The 20,469-nt window shown below is 31.9% G+C and overlaps 2 protein-coding genes across 8 annotated transcripts in view; one reads left to right on the plus strand and one right to left on the minus strand.

The window, feature by feature from the left end:
• The first annotated feature begins 268 nt into the window (after positions 1 to 268).
• LOC115234299 lies at positions 269 to 13,895 on the plus strand. 2 transcript variants are annotated; one of them, XM_029805271.1, is made up of 6 exons: positions 270 to 708; positions 2,182 to 2,227; positions 4,005 to 4,235; positions 4,405 to 7,273; positions 7,725 to 7,956; positions 8,154 to 13,895. In XM_029805271.1, exons 1-6 carry the CDS (start codon positions 652 to 654, stop codon positions 8,160 to 8,162), a joined length of 3,444 nt encoding a protein of 1,147 aa, XP_029661131.1. In that variant the 5' UTR covers positions 270 to 651; the 3' UTR covers positions 8,163 to 13,895. The 2 variants fall into 2 exon arrangements, with proteins under 2 accessions (XP_029661130.1, XP_029661131.1); XM_029805270.1 differs by lacking the exon at positions 8,154 to 13,895 and having other exon boundaries at positions 269 to 708; positions 7,725 to 8,140.
• A 2,369-nt stretch (positions 13,896 to 16,264) lies between these two features.
• The window catches only part of LOC115234267 (serine/threonine-protein phosphatase 4 regulatory subunit 4-like), an 11,909-nt gene continuing 7,704 nt past the window's right edge, over positions 16,265 to 20,469 (minus strand). For 4 of the 6 annotated variants that reach the window (XM_029805210.1, XM_029805211.1, XM_029805209.1 and 1 more), the window contains exon 17: positions 16,265 to 20,469. In XM_029805210.1, coding sequence (XP_029661070.1) covers positions 19,034 to 20,469 — 1,436 coding nt within the window. In that variant the 3' untranslated portion in view covers positions 16,265 to 19,033. The other 2 variants (XM_029805214.1, XM_029805213.1) reach the window with 1 other exon arrangement.

Below are 20,469 nucleotides of genomic sequence, written 5' to 3' on the forward strand. Positions count from 1 at the left end.
TTTAACTTTTCCCTTTTTTTCTTCTTGTTCGGAATCAATGCTCTTTGTATACCTCATGAACGCGTGTGCATGAGAATAATGTTCATAAAATAAACCTTTCGTATTCCTAAATTAAAAAATCCACATATCCTAGTTTATTAATATATAGATATCTCAATGCATATTTTAATTAATTAGAACTTAAAGAGAATTTCGAAGAAATTTAAAATCAAATAAATGGTGCGTACATTTCTCCCCGACGAGCGCTATATTACAGATCGATGAGAATCTGAAAATTCCACACTAATGTTTGAGATTGCCGCCTTTTATCGGCACGCTTTCCCCCGTCGTCCGACAGGGAGCGCTGTATCGCGTAGGTGTTTCTCGCGCGACGCGAGAAACGCGCTAGTGCTAGTGCGCGCAGCAAGCCGACATCGTCAAGATGGCAGTCGGTGCACGGGACTGATCGCTCGCAGTATGGATTTTGCCGCGTGATTCTTGACGCCGCAGTGATTCCCGTCCGTCTCCGTGGGGAAGAAGAAGAAAAAAAGAGGGACAGCACGGTGCGGTTGCCGGGTGCCGCAAATGGTGTCGTGTCGCGTAAGCTCGGCCGATCGAACGCGGTAATGATAAAAATATCACGGAGCAGCGTGCGGTAACGGAGCCTCTACAATGGTGGATAACAGTTGTATTATCGAGGGAAATGTGAAATTTCGCGACGGCAAGAAGGTGAGTCCCCGATTGTATCCGCGTATCCGCCTGTTTCGCGCACGTTCACCGAGCGCAAAAAAATCGCGCGCTCTCCATTTTCATTCTCACCCCCTGCGATAATCACGCGAACGTGTATCTTCGCAATTTCGCGAATCTTATCCGAGACGCCTTTCCGACAGGCGTGTTGCGCCTGTCTCGCTCGTTTCGCGAATTTCATACGCGTGCTCTCGCGCGATGCTTGTCGACGAGAGTCACCTGACTCTTCTCGCTCGCGATAAAAATTATGTAACGATTACGGGGGCGGTTTATAGCGTGTATATGTGTACTTTGCACGACGCCGGTGGCTCGTTTAAGTCCGCGTTTATATAGAATGCCCCGGAAAAGATGCGCGACAATAGCAGAACCACTTCGAGCTGTCAGATCTAATTTTTGGCAAAACAATATAGGAACGAGATATGAGATTTAAATTCAACAATTGTTTAATAACATCTGTTTTTGCGATTATTTATCTAAAAATAAAAAGCATAAAATTTGTTACACAAATATATCTTCCTTTGTTTTTATATATTTTATATACATATAGTAATTAAAGATTGCATTTATAGTTAAAGTTGGAATTTTATTATATTATAAATTTTTATATGCAAATATGTTAAATATTTGAAAGTAGATATTAAATAATATTGATAAAAACTAAACAAAAAGATTATTACAGAAAATATTTTTAATCATTTTTTTGTTGTATCCAATTTTTTATTTATATATATACTTTTTTTATAATAAAAATGATTCCTGTCTCAATATTTTATAAAGATGTTTTTTAATGATAATATGTAAATAATTCTTGTGACATTTGTAATTTTGTATATTATCAGTATAGATACAATATTTATCGTGTGTGTTATCAGATATTTTTTTATATTTATCCTGATAATATGATTTTATTTCTTTTACCTTTGTGAGAAAAAGTTAAGAATTATAACATTATCTTTTCTCTAATATTTTATAAAAAAAATAGGAAAAAATTAATTATATTAAAAAATATTATAATACGTGTATATAAATCTTAATAATTATCATTGTTTATATATTAACTTAATAATTTTTATTATTTATATATTTTAGTACTGCAATTTATCTTTTAATATATTTAACGTAAAAGAAATTATATATTTGAAATAGGGGAAATGTGATTACATCTAAAAAATGAAAATCTAATTTGGAAAAACCACATTATTGTAGCGAGGTTGGCGGGATTACATTATTTAAGGACGTGCTACAGGGAAGTAGTTAATCCAAGTCTATAAAAAGAGAGTAGTAGAATAAGGTATTTAAAAAGAGCCCTCGTTTACTTTGATCGCAAACTCAAAACGCTATGTCACGTTTCGTAAGGTGCGCCATATAATTTCGTTATTAATTTTTATCACAATTATTCTTAACAAAAATATATATATAAAACAATGTATTTTACGAGCATAATTTATTTTACAGTGGAAGTCAAGATGGTGCGTTATGCGAAAATTATCGCCAGTAGCAGGTAAAGTAAAACTTTTTATTCTTAAACGCCGTTGCAAGCAATAGCCTTATTGTTTTGTCATCCGTTTATCTTTAAACGGGTTATAATAATAATTTGTCATTACTGACAATTAGATTAGATTGTATCAATGGCATGACATGTAAAAAATCTGCATTGTTGTATCGCATTTATATTATATTACATATTATCGGAGCGAGAAAGGGAGGAAGGAAAGGGGAATAGCAAGATAATAAACAGGAAATACTATATATTCTTGAAGTTCCTACTTTTTGCTTCCGTTATCATGTTGATACGGGTGGTATCTGGCAATTTGCATAATAGATTCTGTGCTTCATATCTGCTTGCAAACTATGTAGTACGTTCCTATTTTTGTAAGATATTTTTTGTGATTTTATAATTAAGAAAATATGGAATTTATTGTGTGCAGAGCAAATTTTGTTCTAGCTTGTTATGAGCTAATATATTCATAAAAATGGAACACCATCAACTATCTTTTTACAAGGATATGCAAAATTGGCTTAAAAACATCGTTATAACGAAAAATGACTCTAGTAATTGACTCTCGTTTTCACGCATATCATACAATAACGTTGTTATAAAATATGCATTTAATAAGCTATATGTATATATTTTTTTTCAATAAAATTCGATCGCACGTAATCAAAAAGGTTGTTAATTAGTAATTTCATACAGTCGAGATATCGTTCATATAATTGTTTAATATCCATTTTGTTCAAAATGAATTATAGCGATCGGGGGGAACTGTTAGTCTTCTGCATTCCATGTGTTACAAATTGCTGGAATTTGCAGCCGAAAAGTTAATTATTTCCACTTCTCTCTCTGTCCCTTTAAAGGGACCCTTCCTACTTGTTATCAGTACAAAAGAGTCTCTCCCTTTAGACGTACCTAGGGTGGCAGCTGCCACATCTGTTACAGATTGGTTGCTTGAAGCAACAAAAAATTTCCAAGAACAGCTTTGCTCCTGGCAATAACCATTAATACGTGATCCCTATAACTTGAGGATATTTTAGAACCAAGGGTCTCAGCGCTTCATAAATTTTTCTTAGGTAGCAGTTAACGAAGAGAAAGTAAATGCGAGATATGTGACGCAAAACTTATTTCTGTATATCGGGAATGTGTGTTGCGTTTATCATAAATTAATATGTACCAAGAAATAATATGTGAAACAAAACGTATGAATACCTTTTGTTTATATTTATATGTATTAATAAATATCAAGCATTCACGTTATTTCGTACGCACATTACGGCATAAAATAAAGTTAGCAAGAAATTGCAAGCATCATATAATATAATATTACTAATGTATTATATACCTTAAAAATATTAAACATACATATAAGAATGGCATTAAAATTTTTGAAAATCATGTTTTTCAATCTTTATGTATCTTTTCTTTAAAAACCATTGGTTCGATTGTTATCATTTTTTAAAAATCTGATCAGGAATAAATAAACTATGATTTTTGATATAAAGAAATCATAATTTTATCAAAAGTTAAGAACATTCAAAATTGTTTTAAAAATTGACTTATTATTGAAACCATATTAAAAAGAGCTTACATAACAAAAAGCACTGATAAAAAAAGGTAGCCAAACATATGTGAAAAAAGTAAAAAAAGTATATATATATCGGGTATGTTAAAACCCAGCTGAGAAAAAGAAAAATAAAGATAGTTTTGCCCTATGATACAACTGCACTTGTACTCTTAAAATATATGTGAAATAAATGAATTTTTTTTTTTATTTCATTAACAGATTGCTTGCATTTACAATTGTATGGAGATAGTAAGGATCGTTACAAGCAAGGCCAAACGAAAGCGTCTTTGAGCTTACAACATTTTCTGGGAGTGGAGAGTGGTTTTACGCTTGACAAAGAATCCAATACAATCGCTATAATTTGCCAGGATGTGACAGTCGTTCTCGCGTTCGACACGCGAGAGCGATTGATACAGTGGCAGGTTAAGATCTCGAACAACTTGGGCGAAGGTAAATTGCACGCAAAGTACATTAGCAAGAAAGAGAGAGAAAAGAGAGAGGGAAGCGTATATTATAGTTATGCAGTAGTTATGCGAAGAGTTCTCTAGAATGCATAAAATACAAGTTTGAAAAAGTTAATCGTACCTCGTATATTTAACTTGCCAACTTTGCCCAGCAGATCAGCAATTCTTGATACTCATCTCTTCGGTACCGTCAAAGGCGAAGTTCTCTAATGGGCCGGCGCACTTGCACATTCAGGACCGTCGTTTCTGCATCACCGTCGGCGTGCCTCCACGGCTCGTCGGTATATGGGAGATCGCGCATCTCCGACGATACGGTGTGGTCGAGGGTAGATTTTGCTTCGAAGGCGGCTCTAGATGCGGTCGAGGCGAAGGGCTACACGTTCTGATAACCGACCAGGGAGACGACATAGTCAAGACGCTGCAATTGGCGGCCGAGGGAAAGCTCACAACGAAAAAACGATCGCCGCTCGGTAGAGAACAATCGATGACGCAAGACAGCCCGGGACGGCGTCAGTGTTCCCGCGCAGAGACCAGAGCCAGTGATTTCTTCCCCTCGACCGCTTTGTATTCGACATCTACGTACGAAGAGCAATGTGACAGCTGTAAGAACGAGAATTCGCCGTACTGGTCGTCCGCGGAGAGCAGACAACAGACAGCGGAGCTCGATGGCGATTACAGTTGCAGGGACACGATGTCGATATCAGAGCTGCCCGATCAGCAGCCTAGCGGTGAGTGGCGCAGCTGTTCGCTCACTCGTCAAGGCGCGACTGGTCTCGAGAGATGCGCCAGTTGTATCAGCAAGCTCGGCACTGTTTCAAAATCGTCCACCTTGATCACGGCCACTATGAGTGGCATAAGCAGCCCAGCTGCCAGTACATTGAACAATCTAGGATGTCACTTGCAACCTCGTACTTTCGATCGACTCTCGTTGTCTTCTTACAGCAGTAGTAGTCATGACAGTGATTACTCTGGCTCGCAACAGATCGAATGCCAGTGCGCACAATCGAAAACCGCCCAGTCTCAGACGGCACAGCAGACGACGGCTCGTCGAATGTCACCGAGCCCGAGCGCGCTGCCACCGAGACCGCCGAAACCGTCCCAACCGCCATCACTACCGATAGCCAATCAATCTGTCACTGCCAAGAAACCTAAGAAACCGCCGATGCCGTTGCCAACCGAGCAACAGCAGACCTGTGTACACGCATTAAAGTCCCAACAAACTCAACAATCTCAGCAACAATCGCAGCAGCTCATGATTCGCAGCGCCACAGGACCTTATGAAAACTACGACATTCCGAAAACAATTCTAGGTCATCATATGCTGCTAGAGCAAGGTCCCCAACCGGAACAGTATTACGACACACCGAGAAAAATCAAAGAGTGTCTTACATTGCCGAAAACTTACCCCAATTACGACACGCCTCAGGTGCCGCAGGCTGTAGTCCTGCAAGGATGCGGATGTCCCGCGAAACTCACAGTTCAGTCGCCCAGGTCTTCGGGATGTCCTTGTCATAATGTTATGAGCTGGGCCGGCTTTGTCCTGCCTTATTGTCGACGCGGCGCGGGAATCGAGCCCACTGGCGTCACGGTGCATCCGGTGAAACTCTCGGGTGAAGGCAAGATGCCAGTAGTGAACGCCAGTGGGGAAGTTGCCATTTACGCAACCGCTAAAAGGGTAAATAAAACTGAATTGACCGACGAGAAAACTACCGTGGAAAGCTGCGGCTGTGTCACGACAAGTAAATCGAACAATTACGAAAACGTTGAGCCGGTAATAGACATACAACCAGAATCGAAGCAGGCGAATTATGTGAACATAGATTTTACGCAATCGCTCGAAAATTACGAAAACAGCAAAGACGTATTAACGAAGAGCAGCATCTCGCAGGAAGAGATTGAGAAATTTGCGGATCAATTGAAGGAACCGGCACCCGAAATACCAGCAAGCGAGAGCGTTTCCAAGGTTTGCGAAAAGTGCGGTCACGCGAAAGAAAGGGAAAATGATTATTTGGTTATGGATCCGGACAAGCACACTCCGAAGAAATTCCCCAGCTATTTACCAATGCAACCGATTCATAATGCTTGTTCCAAAGAGATCTTGTCCAGGCTCTGCAGTGGCATCAAAAGTTCCAGCAATCCGACATTATCGGGATCCACCTTACTCGAAGCGAATAAAAAGCGTTCCGACTCGGAGTATCGTGTGCCAGGTTCAGCGATGTTGTCCAGTCCGTATCTCAGGCGTCGTTATTTGGACATGGGTAACGTTACAGAGTCCAGCGGTAGCGGCATAAATATACTTCTCAGGAAACGATCTTACTCTGCCGAGTCCGCGCATTATCTGGACGACGAGAGTCACACATTTCCGTCCACGCTTACCATCCATAAGTGTTCGAGCGAAGCGGACAAAAATTCTCTGATAACCGGCGAGCCACATAACCCGTGCGTAAACTCCGAGAGCAAGATCAGTAGTAGCGATCACGAGAACGGGCAGACATTGGTAGCCGGTGTCGCGTCTCAGCCGTCGTTTATCAAGATCCGACGTTCGTCATCCGTACCATCCAAGACCGGTCACAACAGAGACTCGTCGAGTAGCAACGATTCCGGCGTCTCCACTGGCTCCTTGAGTCACCGAACGGCAGAATTTGTCGAGTATGAGTTATCGTTAACGGGACCCGCCGCTTCGGTGATAAAGCAGAATATGTTGTCGCAAGTTTGTCGCAAAAGTCCACCGCCCACGTGTTACCACAGCAGCCTGCCGAGGAAGTCCAAGTCCAGCGATCCTCTTCGTGAAATCTCCTTTCAATTTCAAAAGATCAAGATACCGACGAAATCTTCATCCGCGGAAGCTGACATACCTACGTGTTTGCCGAAAGCCACGAAGGGTTTCAACAGTCCCGGTGAAGTCTCGAATACACCCTATATCGATTCTCGGAGTACCAGTAGTGGTACTTCCGACATGTCGGATTATATTGAAACCTTATCGCTATCGTCACACTCTTCATCTGATACGCCCGACAGCCTAAGGTAATATTTTGCATAATTACAAGTATTGTAGAAACTTATTTTGTCCTTTTCACCTCTTAATTTATATGACTATCAAGAGATACAAATTACATGGAACACTCTTCAAACTTATGTACAATATTTTAAATTATTAAAACAATTTTTTTATAACTGAATTACTATGAATTTTTTAATAAAATTTTAATTAATTGAACATAAAAATACATTATCATTTCTTGATTTAAAATATTTTGATAATTAAATTGTGGAATAAAGAATCAAATGTTTTATATATTTATAATCTTACCATCCAATTTGTTTGAATATTTTAATTGTATAGACAGCTTGTTTCATAAAGAACTATCGTCTTAATTCAATTTCTATCTGTAACTACATAAATTAATTCTTATAAATCAATTATATATATTTTTTATTTATATAATTGATATGAAAATATATCATATATGTACAGATTAGGAGGCAGAGCAGTAGCAACCACTCTACGACCTCGTAGTGGGAAGGAATACTATAAAATTGATCGAAGTATCTTGGTAGAGCAGGGACGAATTCTCACAACGGCATCTGCTAATTATGCAAATATCACTCCAGTGTTAGAAAAGAGCGAGTCACCATCACCTGGTTACATGAGTAGCTCACCATTCGAGCAACCACAACCTACTCGTGAGCACTTTCTGTTCCCTGAAGTAAGTATTACAATATTATAAGATGAGAGATGGTAACAAATTGAATCTTGTGAATCTGTATAACATCGAACTCTAAAACAGTAAAGCTTTTTTGATGCGTAAATGAAGCAATAATTTACAATCAAAAATATAATCTTGCTTATACTTCTGTGACATTTTTATGGGCGATAATTATATCATATTTTTCCTTATTGCAGGAAGCTTGAATATAATATTGTTTGGGAAAAAAAAAAAAGAGTTAAAAACTTGAAGTTCCTAGGAATTCCAAACAAAATGAATAAGAATGAGTATTTCAATGGTGGAAATTATAATTGGGGCATTGTGACTATTTACACTATACGCGGATATCTGGGATTACTTTCGAACTATTTACATATAATCATTCGCCACATGCCAATATCGTAGTATAACATGCCAAATGACCGTATCAAATAACAATCAAAAAATTATAATTCTAAGAACACGAAAGCACTCTTTAATCAAATTAAAGGTTTCTTTTATTGATGTTTTCGTAAAAGTCTTCCTCTAAAAAGCACAATCAAAAAAAAAGAAAAAAAAATGTAAAAAAGATATGAATTTATACAGAAATCTAGGTACTAGCGTATAGTCGAAATAATGTCAGTAATCAAACACAATTCCTACAACGACTCAAACAATTTCTAAAATATGCTCAATAAGAAACTAATAGTTTGTATAGTAAAAATCCTGCCCTAGGATGTAAAAGATATGCATTGTATACTTTATATGAGTATATCGTTTTTTAAATACTTTCTTATTTTGTATGAGTATACTTCTATATAGACTATTGTACAGTCATCTTTGAAAAAATTGAATGAGATTAATAACTTTTAGAGATTTCACGTCAGAGTTCTTGAAATTTTATGGATCGATTAATATGATATCAGTGCACATATAATACAACAGAGTTGTAATACCTCGAATCAAATAGTTTTAGCTTATCTCTTCTATATCTCTTTTAAAATTCATCATTTAAAAACATTAAAAACGCTAGTTTGTATTTCTTTTTAGACTTGAGAAACGCTAGAGAGAAAGATATGAAATTGTATATTAAATAGGAAAGTAGAGCAGCTCCCAGTGTAACAAATTTACAAAGCACTGAAACCATCACAATTGTAGTTAATTATTATATGCTATAAAGTTTTGAGAACTCATCTCGTTTAGAAGAGATACGATTAAACAACATTTGTTTGTACTGATTGAAATATTATCTATCCATATTCTGTACAACCAAAAAATGCACTGAACATAATCAGTCGCATAGCATTCACAGGGTTTTCACATTTACAAGTTACTTTTTAAAGATTAAGATAAAATGTTACAGCCTTTAAATGGTCTTTTTTCTAGTGAGACACACATGGTAAATACCATAGTCTCTGGGCAATCAAAGACGGCACTATATATAGATTTAAAACTATTTCTAAGTAAGATTTACAAAATGAGTGTAAAGATCTAGTTCGACATTTATCATATAACTAACTTTTCCAATCTTCTTTTTTATTACAACATATATCTTTTAAAATCATTTAAGTCTTACATCTTTATTACTTTTTACTAGATCACTCGAGTATCTCGATATCATAAATTAAAGTAAGCTGCAAACGACGCCATCTTTTTTTTACATTCATATGATTATTTTAATTTCATTTATTGTTGCATTGTACTTAAAATAATTCGTATACTTAATTATTTAATTGTGATTATGGTACGTGCTTTATATATTTTTACAAAGCCTTTACCAAAAATATTTATTTCTATTTTGGTGGTGCATGTCTCACGTGTTTACATATATTAGATACGATTAGATGAAGTATCAAATTGAATAATATATATTTACAATAATTATATTAAATCTAAAGCTATATTTTATATTATTTTTAGTATTATTTTTTACATAAAACATAAATATGCATATTATACATGAGCATATTTATAATATTTTGTGCTTCTTCCACATTCTCATTTCTTTTACCTCTCTTTACTCTTCTCTTTTCATGAGAAGAGATTACAAATTTATGAGAAGGAATATAATTCATATAACATTGCACATACAGTAAATATATCATGCTGAGGAAGTTAGCATTAATAGTGATATTAAACGCAATAATAAAAACTTAGAGTTATACATTTATAAGAGAGATCGATCTAGATTATTTCATACTGAGATATAATTAATACATACACAGAATTCTGTTCTATATTCGTCGTGCTATATCTCTGGCAAATAATTAAATTAATATTTCTAATTAAAAAATCATGGAAAAGATATTGTGGTCATCAATGAAAATTTATAAACATTGTGCTTGCAGGACAATATATATTGTAGGATGAGTTATGGATTTCATCAACATTAGTAACCTTGTGTCACAATATGAAAGTATTTTACTGTTTTTTGATGTCTAAAAAAATAGAAAAGTTCCGTGATTTTTATTTTCTTAGATATTAAATGATTGTAAAAACTTTTTTTTAGTATGGCATTAAAGTTGTCTTGCGCTGCTTTATTCTCATCTTATCGTATCTTATCTACATTATAATATCCTTTAATTAAACATATGGATTCATCTCTATTAGGGCAAATCTAATACTGTTTTATACAAGAAGAATCTTTAGATTCTATCTCCTTGTGTTTTATGTGTGTATACACTCTATTATAAAAACATTAAATCCATACAAGTCTATTGCAATATGTATTAATTTAAATCGAAGACATAGTGTTCTTTTACAATGTATAAATACGTACATGCAATGATTTTTATATAAAATTATAAAAGTATTAAAGTGTAGTATTATTACAAGACTGAGAAATAGTGGATGTAACGAATAGTAGGAAATATCCGCACCGCTAGAATGTATAATTTATATATGTACAGATCTAAACAAAACTTGAAATCAATTCTTTGTTAAGTGTTTAGTTTTTCTGTCTAACTAAGCATTCCTCAAGAAAAATATTCAATATCCCCTATAACACCAATACGTGCAAACGAAGATATTGTTTTTGCTTAATGTGTATAGGAATTATAGCTTAACACTTACATCAAATAGACAGTAGAAGCCTTAATAAAATACTGTATACAAAAACGATTTATAGAAAGTGATACGAAGACACATTGAATTTCGCGACGAAGTTTACGTATATATATATATATATCGTTTATTAGATATTTTACGCAGGTATAATAGTACACGAAACAATATTTATATTCCTCTTTATCTGAATTTTACGGCCTCGAATTCATAGATTGTAATATCTTCAGAACATTTATTCATAAGATAAAGCCGTCATTATACCCCATGATCTGCATGTATGCGTTGCGTGCGCGCGTACGTATAAACATATGCGATAACGAAGGCGAAATTGTGTGCATCTTGGGTATGGGAATGTGTTGAATGCGAATTTGCTTGCATATGTAAATTTATTGAGTGATTCTCTGTTTTTTCTTGTTTTTTTTTTAATTTTCCATAGATTTGTTATGTCAAATATGCATTCATGCATCGACACAGAAAATCTGTAGAGAAGAAAAAGAAAGAGAGAGTAATGAGATAAGTTCAAAATCATATTATTAAATTTAATGATCAGATAAATTTTTTCCGTTTTTAATATCGTATGTATGAAGTAGAAAGTCACTCATATAAACACATGCTAGTCAAGAATCAAGTATGATATATTGTAGTCATGATATATTTTTACTGCAAAGAGAGAGAGAGGAATTATATATATTATAGCCTAAAAATTAAGCACATGTTCATTGATTTATTTCATTTTTGAAATTGTCTTCTAGTTCGGTAGAATTATGGACCAAATATTCGTTAATATATGAGAAATTTAATCATATTTTTTAACTTGATATGTAATTTTATGGCCAAACATACTGTAGTAAGAGCAGATTAAATGATAAATAAGTATCACATATCCATTCTTAAACAAATTTTTATTATTTTGTTCACTTTTATCACAGTATCTATTCGCTCATGACTTCATATTAAAACTGTGCAACATTTTTACTACTTAGTCGTCACGCTTTGAGAATTATTCATGGTTATTTTGGGAGAATAAGTGTATGTCGAATATATTTATAAAGTTAAATACATGTACTAGCTTTTAAGCTACGAGAAACCATATCTAAGAATTTATTAATGATATACATTGATTAATAAAAAAATGAATATACATATATTATATATATTAACTAGAAGTAAGTTTTCAAAGGGTATTACCAGTGCTCTATTCAGAATCGATGTACATAGTTTTGGTGTAGCCTTAGTATATATTAAATCTTTTATTTTTTGTGATTCGAGAATGATGTCATAAAAACGAATTTCAATTGTACATAACACTTATCACGATGAAATGCGCTCAAAATGTGTCTCTAAATACTTTTATATTAAAATAATAGCGATTCAGTTATATTCTGTGAGTAAATTTTATAATAATATGCATTTAAAATCTGATTTAGGAGCATATATTTCCGAAATTATCGGTGATACAGAGATAATTTGTCGTATTTTTAATTTCATTATTTACCTATCATGTTACACACTACTTCATTATATTTGTTACGTGAATACCAGAAAATAAGACTGGCTATTTTTTATCTCTTGTGCTATCAGATATGAAAATAGCTATTTTGAGAAATGCATAACTGATGATCCATTAAATAAAATATTCAAAGTTGGATCATTGATATAGCTTTTCATATTTGATAAAAGTCATCTTTATACATCATTTATATTAATTGGTCTCATTTAGCGTGCAGTAATGTGTACTTATAATTAGAAAAATGCATTAAAGATAATAGAATCACATGTCCGGAAAAGTAAACTAGATCTATTTCCTTTGACAATCTGTTATATAAAATAATAAAATTCTCTTCGTGTTGTAATAACATGATGGAATGGTCAAAGTGCTGGCGCTTTCGCACTGCGACTACTTGTACGTCAGTTTAATGAAAAAAGAAATATATAAGATAATATTTAGAGAAATTTTACATAAATTAAGAGAGAGAAGTCGTCCGCCAAAAAATAATTTTTTTCCTCTCTACAGGATTTGAAAAAAGTGTATACTAATGGCACACACGCAAAATTTTATTCTTAGAATAAATTATTAATATAATTTTTCATACATATATCTTCGATTTATATAGATTCCTTTTAAAAATTTTATCTAAGACTTGTTCATACATAGTGATCATACTGATCATACATTATTTATGCCCAATTATACATATAAATTAATGTGGAAAATACAATAGTATTTCGAAAATAGAAATCAATAATTTTATTTTTTATTTAAATTGTTAACTTTTTTTTTTAATAAAAACATAATTAAAATAAGAATGTATCATTAAGTTGACTTATTGTTTCTGAATGAATCAAAATCATAATTTATACAAAGAAATTTGTTTTGAAAAACAAGTTGATATTAATTTTTTTTTTTTTAATGATTTATTAGCTGCTATTTGTATACACTTTTTGTATAATTTATAAACAAAAACACCCATGATATAATATGTAAAACAGGCACAATATGTATTCTAAAACGCGCTTTCAAATAACTTTAACTCTGTTATCGAGAGATTGAAAAGTATATAAAGACTTTCTTTATTTTCTGAAATTAATATAATGAAATTATCACACTCTCTCTAGGTCATCCCGCAAGATCGTAAGAAAAGTAAAATATAATAATAAGTAATGACTAATGGAGCTTAAATATCAGATTGTAGAATGCATTTCATGAAAAGGATAAAATTCTTTACTTCGAATTTTTGTAATCATGATAAGAGGATAAGTAGGAAGATGAAGGAAATTAATTAAATTATTATAGTATGCCATAAAAATAAATTATAACTCATACACACAGTCCGTAGTAGCCGAAGTCATTAATTTACTAAGAAAGTAGAAAAAAATAAAGAATTTGAAAAATACTTTTGTATTTTTGTTACTTTTCCAAACCAAATCCGCTTATATAAGGATAATATTTTGGTTTTAAAAGCTTATATATATTATTAATGAAATTATATTCATATTATATCTAATTATATAAGAACTTATGCATATTAATATGTCTGTATTAAAATTATAGAGACATTAAAATAGATATCCTTATCAAATATTTCAAAGAAATATTCTAGTATATATATTTAACAATAGAAATATGTGAATGTGCTATAATAGTGACATAAAGAAATTATATATGAAAGAAATATTTTTTATAAAATTTGAAAACTATTGGACGAGATTGTAAAGAATAATTGATTTCTCTACCCTAATACCCTCTAATACATCCTATTCTCTACTAATGAAGGAAAGAAGAACCATATGCTGTATTGATATGAAATGTATAGCTATATAAATAGAAGTTTTATTAATCAAATATTCAACAAGACTTCTTTTTGGTTTATTAATGATATAGCATATAACATATTAAAGCATGTTCACAATAATGTTGACAATTGTTAATAATTCATAGCTCCGATTTTTATTTCTCTCGCATTTAACTATATTTTTATTACAGATATACTTCACAAAAATACAATTTTGCATATTTCTTATTTTTATAGGAGTAATATAAGTAATAAAAATATTGTTTCACAAATATATTCGATTCCATATGTATGTTCATTAATATAACTTGAATATTTTCTTTTTTTTTAAATTAATAAGCTTTTTTTGTCATCACAGTTTACTTCTTTTCTAATGCAGGATACATAACGCTTGAAATAAGACAATTTATGTGAATAATTAGAAGAGAAGTCATGCGATCTCGCAGAAAAAATATAAGTTCATTAATAAAAATGAAAAAACGTAAAATAAAAAAAAAATATATATACATATATATAAAATGAATAACATGTGTTACATTCTCTTAATAAATCACTCTCCTTCATATACAGAAACAATATAACAGTGCGTAAACTTTTTCTATCATATTTCTATTTACTTTCTGGCACAAAAGTTAATTTGTAATTTTATATATCTTTACAAAAATAAATAGCAGTACTTTTAAGGAGATTAAAAAGACAAAATCGCATTACCTCTACACACATTTTGATCCTTTTACTATTCATATAATCTTCGGTCAAGCTAATTTGCTTATTTTCATACACATTAATCTTCATGTCGTTGCTTTTTCTCTCCATCTCTCTCTCCCTCCTTATTGTATATGTAAATATACAATTTATAACAATATTTTTCTAAATTGTAAGTTTCTCATATATGAAAATTTTCTAAAACAGTGAATGTATTTTCATTTGCATAAAAATAGATTTATAACGAGAATTTGGAGCACAAAAATAGACTGCAAAAAAGATTTTTATATCTTGAACATGTGAAAATATACGCGCGTTAATAACATTGGTGTTCTAAATCGTCGTTATTTTATGTCGTTTTTTTTTTCGTATCTTCTATTATCTATAAACTTAACCGAACTATAAGCCGTCGCTACTTAGTTGTGCCAAAAAATGTCATATCAAAATGTAATGTTTATAACATCTACATATATGGTGCACTATATGTGTATTGTGTACGTAATATCAAAAAAAATAATATCAATAATATTTTCTTCAGAGAAATAAATTGTGTTCTCTTCAGATATTCGACACTTTTACGGGATTTTATAGTATATCACGTAATATACCAATAATAAGTGCTATGTTAAAAATCAAAATACTGCAAATTCTGGTTTTTGTTTCTATGTAGTTCACAATTTTGCATCTGTAAATATTTGTACATGAGAGAAACGAAAAAATAATCTTAAATATAATACAAATTAAATCGCATACGGTTAAACAATTGCCACTGTCAAAAAACTTATTGTAAATTTACTATAAACTCTGATCACTATACTATACAATGGCATATTACATACTAAAATACTAATATAATCAAATATGCACAACTGAAACTTTTTAATCCATGTTTTTCCACTTATCCACAATATATTCTGAGAGTGCTTTATGGTAATTTTTTAATAAATTCAATGGCACTTGTATATTGTAAAGTTCAATAAAGTAATATGTATATATATATACATATATATACATGTGTGTGTATGTCTATGTACATACGTATGCGCGATGTGACAGCCACGAGGATTTACGATGCAGCGATTAAAATCAATGTAATTTCGCCAAACTCGGTTCTCGAGGCTTTGGTTCACACACACACACACACATATACATATACACATACTCACACACATAACAATATATACAAAATATATTAAAAAAGATATAAATAAAACTATTCTTTCCTTTAAAAAAAAATGATATCAAATTCTTTTTGTAAGGGTTTAAATCATAAAGTAAAATATTCTTTTCGTAATAATTCCCTTAATGTTAAACAAAAAATATGTTTAAAAAAATAATTATTATCTCGATCGTTAAGAATTTGATTATTAAGTCGTAAATTTTTAACGCGAAAAAATAAATCCAATAATAATATAACCGTGTATATGCCTTTTTAAAGATATTTTGTATATAAGTGTGTATATAATGCCTTCGAAACTTTGTACATCATTATATATCATTAACAACCCTCTTTGGCTTAAAAATGTTTTTCGACCACGTGTGTTTAAAAGCTCAATTATGAATTATTAAAATATCCAATATTGAATTTATGTATACTTTATACAACCTAAAAAAATTTTTTTTTCTCTATAACTTACTTAAATTTTTCATTGAGACATATCGCGCTTTATATTTCTTTAAACTTAACTTATAAATATATCAATAAAACAGGCAACAGTAGCAGCAAGAAAATTAAAAACAATTATTTAAATGCTCTATTATGCTCTGGATGCATTTAGGTCTCTTCATTATAAGAGGCTCCAATAAAAATATCAGAGGTTCACATTTTTATAAAAATGCAAAATAGATTTTCTCCTTTTTTAAACTTATGGTTTAATGGAACCTTTTCTGTTATGTAAAAAGATGCTTTCCTCGGCGGAAATGTAGCATGTGTGTGATTAAAATTAAAATGCAAATTTTATTTATTTAGAGTCTCATTAAAATCATTTGTGTCCGAAATATTTGTGCACATAGAAAATGTTCTTATACAAAAAATTATAACTTATATCTGTAAAAACTCGAAAATACTTATTAATATATATTTTCTCTCAAATCTTGAAAGGATTCCAATAAACCATATATTTGAAAAGCAGAAAAATGATATACTTTGCATCATTCCAAAAATATTCATCATTAATGGGATACTCTGAATGTATTATATTAGAAAGAAATATAGTCATAATTTGAGATCTATGAATTGAACTAAACATATGTTCAGACAGCTAGTTCTTTGTAAATAAAATAATTTAATGTATTAATATCAAATAACTTTCTTTTTAAAAGTGTTATGATTGATTTGTATAGAAATGGTCTTTTTACTGAATCATGCCACTTATTCTCTTCTTTTGATTAATCTTTCTCATAAATAATAAATTAAAAAAAAAAAAATTAACTTAAATAATGATATCGTTAACTTAAATAATGATTAACAATAGCAACTATACTGAAATGGATGCATGAAAATAATAATATACATCAGATCTTTATAATTGAGGCTCACATGTATCAATTTTGATTAAAATTAAAAATGATTATGTAAATATTTATTTACTAATCTACTTTATTATATATTTTGTTATTTCTCAAATCTCAAATCATGACTATACCTTTCCAGATCTTTCATAGACTATATCTATGCAGACTAGATTCTAGGCGCTCGCTACTAGAGTAAATCTTCATTTAGTAATATTTTATTCTAAGATCTAGAATAACTCATTTTCTTAATAACAACCATTTTTAATACTATTAGTAATAAGAAATTATAACCTTACTATGTTAAAGGCCAATATTATTAAATATGTATCTCTGAAGTAACATATAAATGAAATATCTCCCTCTTAGTTTTTTTATTCTATAATTTTAAATCGTAGAATCTAAAAAACAGTCTTCCTCGAAATAAGCGTACATATTGTTTCTTCATAATTTGATTCAGCAAATAATAAAAAATACTAAAAAAATCAATATAATATTATCTTATCTCATATAAGTACATAGGGCCATTTTACGAGCAATTAATTTTGTATTAAGCCTAAATATTCTTAATAAAACGCATCTCTTGTCACCAATTAATATTTCACAAAGCTATTTATATAAGTAATTATGTACATTAAATTTAAAGCTAAAAAGAATATTAGATAAAATATCGACTTCCAAGAAAAAAAAAACCCTTCTTTTTATAATATGATTCTAAATATTATCAATCTGATAGAAAATATTCTGTTATGTAAATTGAGAATAAAATAAGAATTTACAGATACTCTTGCATCACATTAAGTGAATAATGAAAATTACTGTATAGAAAAGGCACAATGCAGAAAAATTGCCATGTTACTCAATGAATTATAAAGATATACCCTGTTTATAGAGCGTTAATTAAAGACAATGACAATAACTGATTCGCTAATATAATTAGCAAGTATATAAAGTTATTATACAATGCAAACTTAATTGCGTTAATGCCAATATGCAATTAAGGTTTGTATACATTCTCAAAAACAATTCTTATATGACTACGACTTTCCAAATAATAAAATTATTTGCAAGATTTGTGATTTCTCTTGGAATCTCTTATTCCAGAATCAGAATTATCAATGATGTTCTATGTTAAGATATGTGATTTTAGATTTGAAAGAATGGTAGTATACAACGGTATGTATACATTACAATTTCAAAAATAAATAAAAATACATATTAATACTGTAAATAATATCGTAGTTTATAATACAGATATTGAATATTATGAGATTATCTATTTACTTGCGATAACGTTATATTTGAGATGCTGAAAAATTAATCATGTAAAATCAGATTTATATTCAATTATAAATTTCGCAAAGAAACTTCAAAGCAGTTATATATTATTCCGAATCAATTTAGCTTCGTTGTAAATAAATTTGGAAATCTGCATATAAAAATTAACATATAGTTGTTAAATGCAATCATAGAATAGTTATATAGAAATTATATAAGAGATACATAGAAAGAATAATACCGTTTTATAGTTTCTTCATTAACAGGTGAATAGGATATCTTCCTCTACTTCTTGGTGTTCCGCTTGTGCTACTCTGTGCTATTACATTCTTTGTTTGAGAATGTAATAGCATCTTACATAATTTGTCGACCTCCTCGTCACTCGAGCTAAATCTACTTAAATGTCTGTCGCTAGCAGAACTTCGAATATCGTCACAATTCTCGACGTCGAATCTAAATCGCGGTTCCATGAGTACGGGGCTGGATGCTCTGGTAGCGGGTGCGGTTCTGCTGCGAGACTCGATATTTCTCAATGGGATTTTGCTAAGACCTTGATTATGGTTTACGTCCAATGTCGAAAAGTATCCTTTTATAGCTCGATGTACCGTTGTATGATCTTCTAGACTGTGACGTTTCACGTTTTGCTTCGTTTCTTTAGAGTCGGATAGCTTCAAGCTAAAATTTGTGGAATGACGTTTCGTGCGATCTAGCACACACTTGGAATTAGCAAATCTCAATTTGTCCTTGTCGAGTATCAAAGAATTTCTCTTAAATTTTTCGTCCACAGATCTCTCTTGGCTAGCGTCCCATCCAAACCTAGTTCTTCCGTACGGCGCCGAATATCTTTTAGTTTTAGACGACTGCTGGTCGCTCAGATTTTCCTTCAACATGTTACGTTGTCGCAAACCTTCTTCGTAATCTATCGAAGTTGTACTTCTCATTGACGGATCATCATTTTCACTTGTCCTACGTTTCATGCAATCTTCGTATTCAACAGAGGAATGTCTCTTGAACTTGGTCTTATCGAAGTTCACGCTATTTCGTCTAGGTCGAACCGCGCTGTTGTTTGGTCGTCTCCTCGTGGCGATAAAATCTTGCAAATGCGGGATTTTAGATGCGCTCGGGGAAGCGGAGAATTGCGTGGGTATCCTGATACCGGCGTCCACTAAGAATTCATCGTCCGACTGCATCACGGGTATTTCTGGCATGGAGCTAAAAGCCCAACAGGAATTATAATGAGCCGCGTCCGTGAGGGCTCTCAGACCGGCAAAGTTCGGCGCTCTGTCCTTGTCGCCGATGTTAGTAGGAAATTCATGCGAGTAATCCCGCCCCGTTAGTAGGGAATGCTGTTGCGACTCTTGCTTATTATCTTCTCTTACAAGCGGCAGAAGGAAAGATTTTGATGAAGCAAAGGTGGAAGAGTTATTATATTCGCTCGCTTGGATCGATTGTTCTCGAAACTTTGCGCGATCGTTGTCGGTATCGTAATACGAACCGCATTGGGAAGCATCACTACTTTTATACTCTTGCTCGCATGTATCCGGCAATTGCAAGAGAGCTTTGAATACAGCCAACTTGGAGCAGCTACATTGCAGCTTTTGCGTGATATAATCATTAGATGGTTCGTTTTCAAAGTTAAGATGTGACGTATTAGTATGTGAATTAAAATATCCTACTCTTT

The sequence above is a fragment of the Formica exsecta genome, unplaced genomic scaffold (genome assembly GCF_003651465.1).
Source record: "Formica exsecta isolate Colony F162 unplaced genomic scaffold, ASM365146v1 scaffold2, whole genome shotgun sequence".
NCBI lineage: Eukaryota > Metazoa > Arthropoda > Insecta > Hymenoptera > Formicidae > Formica > Formica exsecta.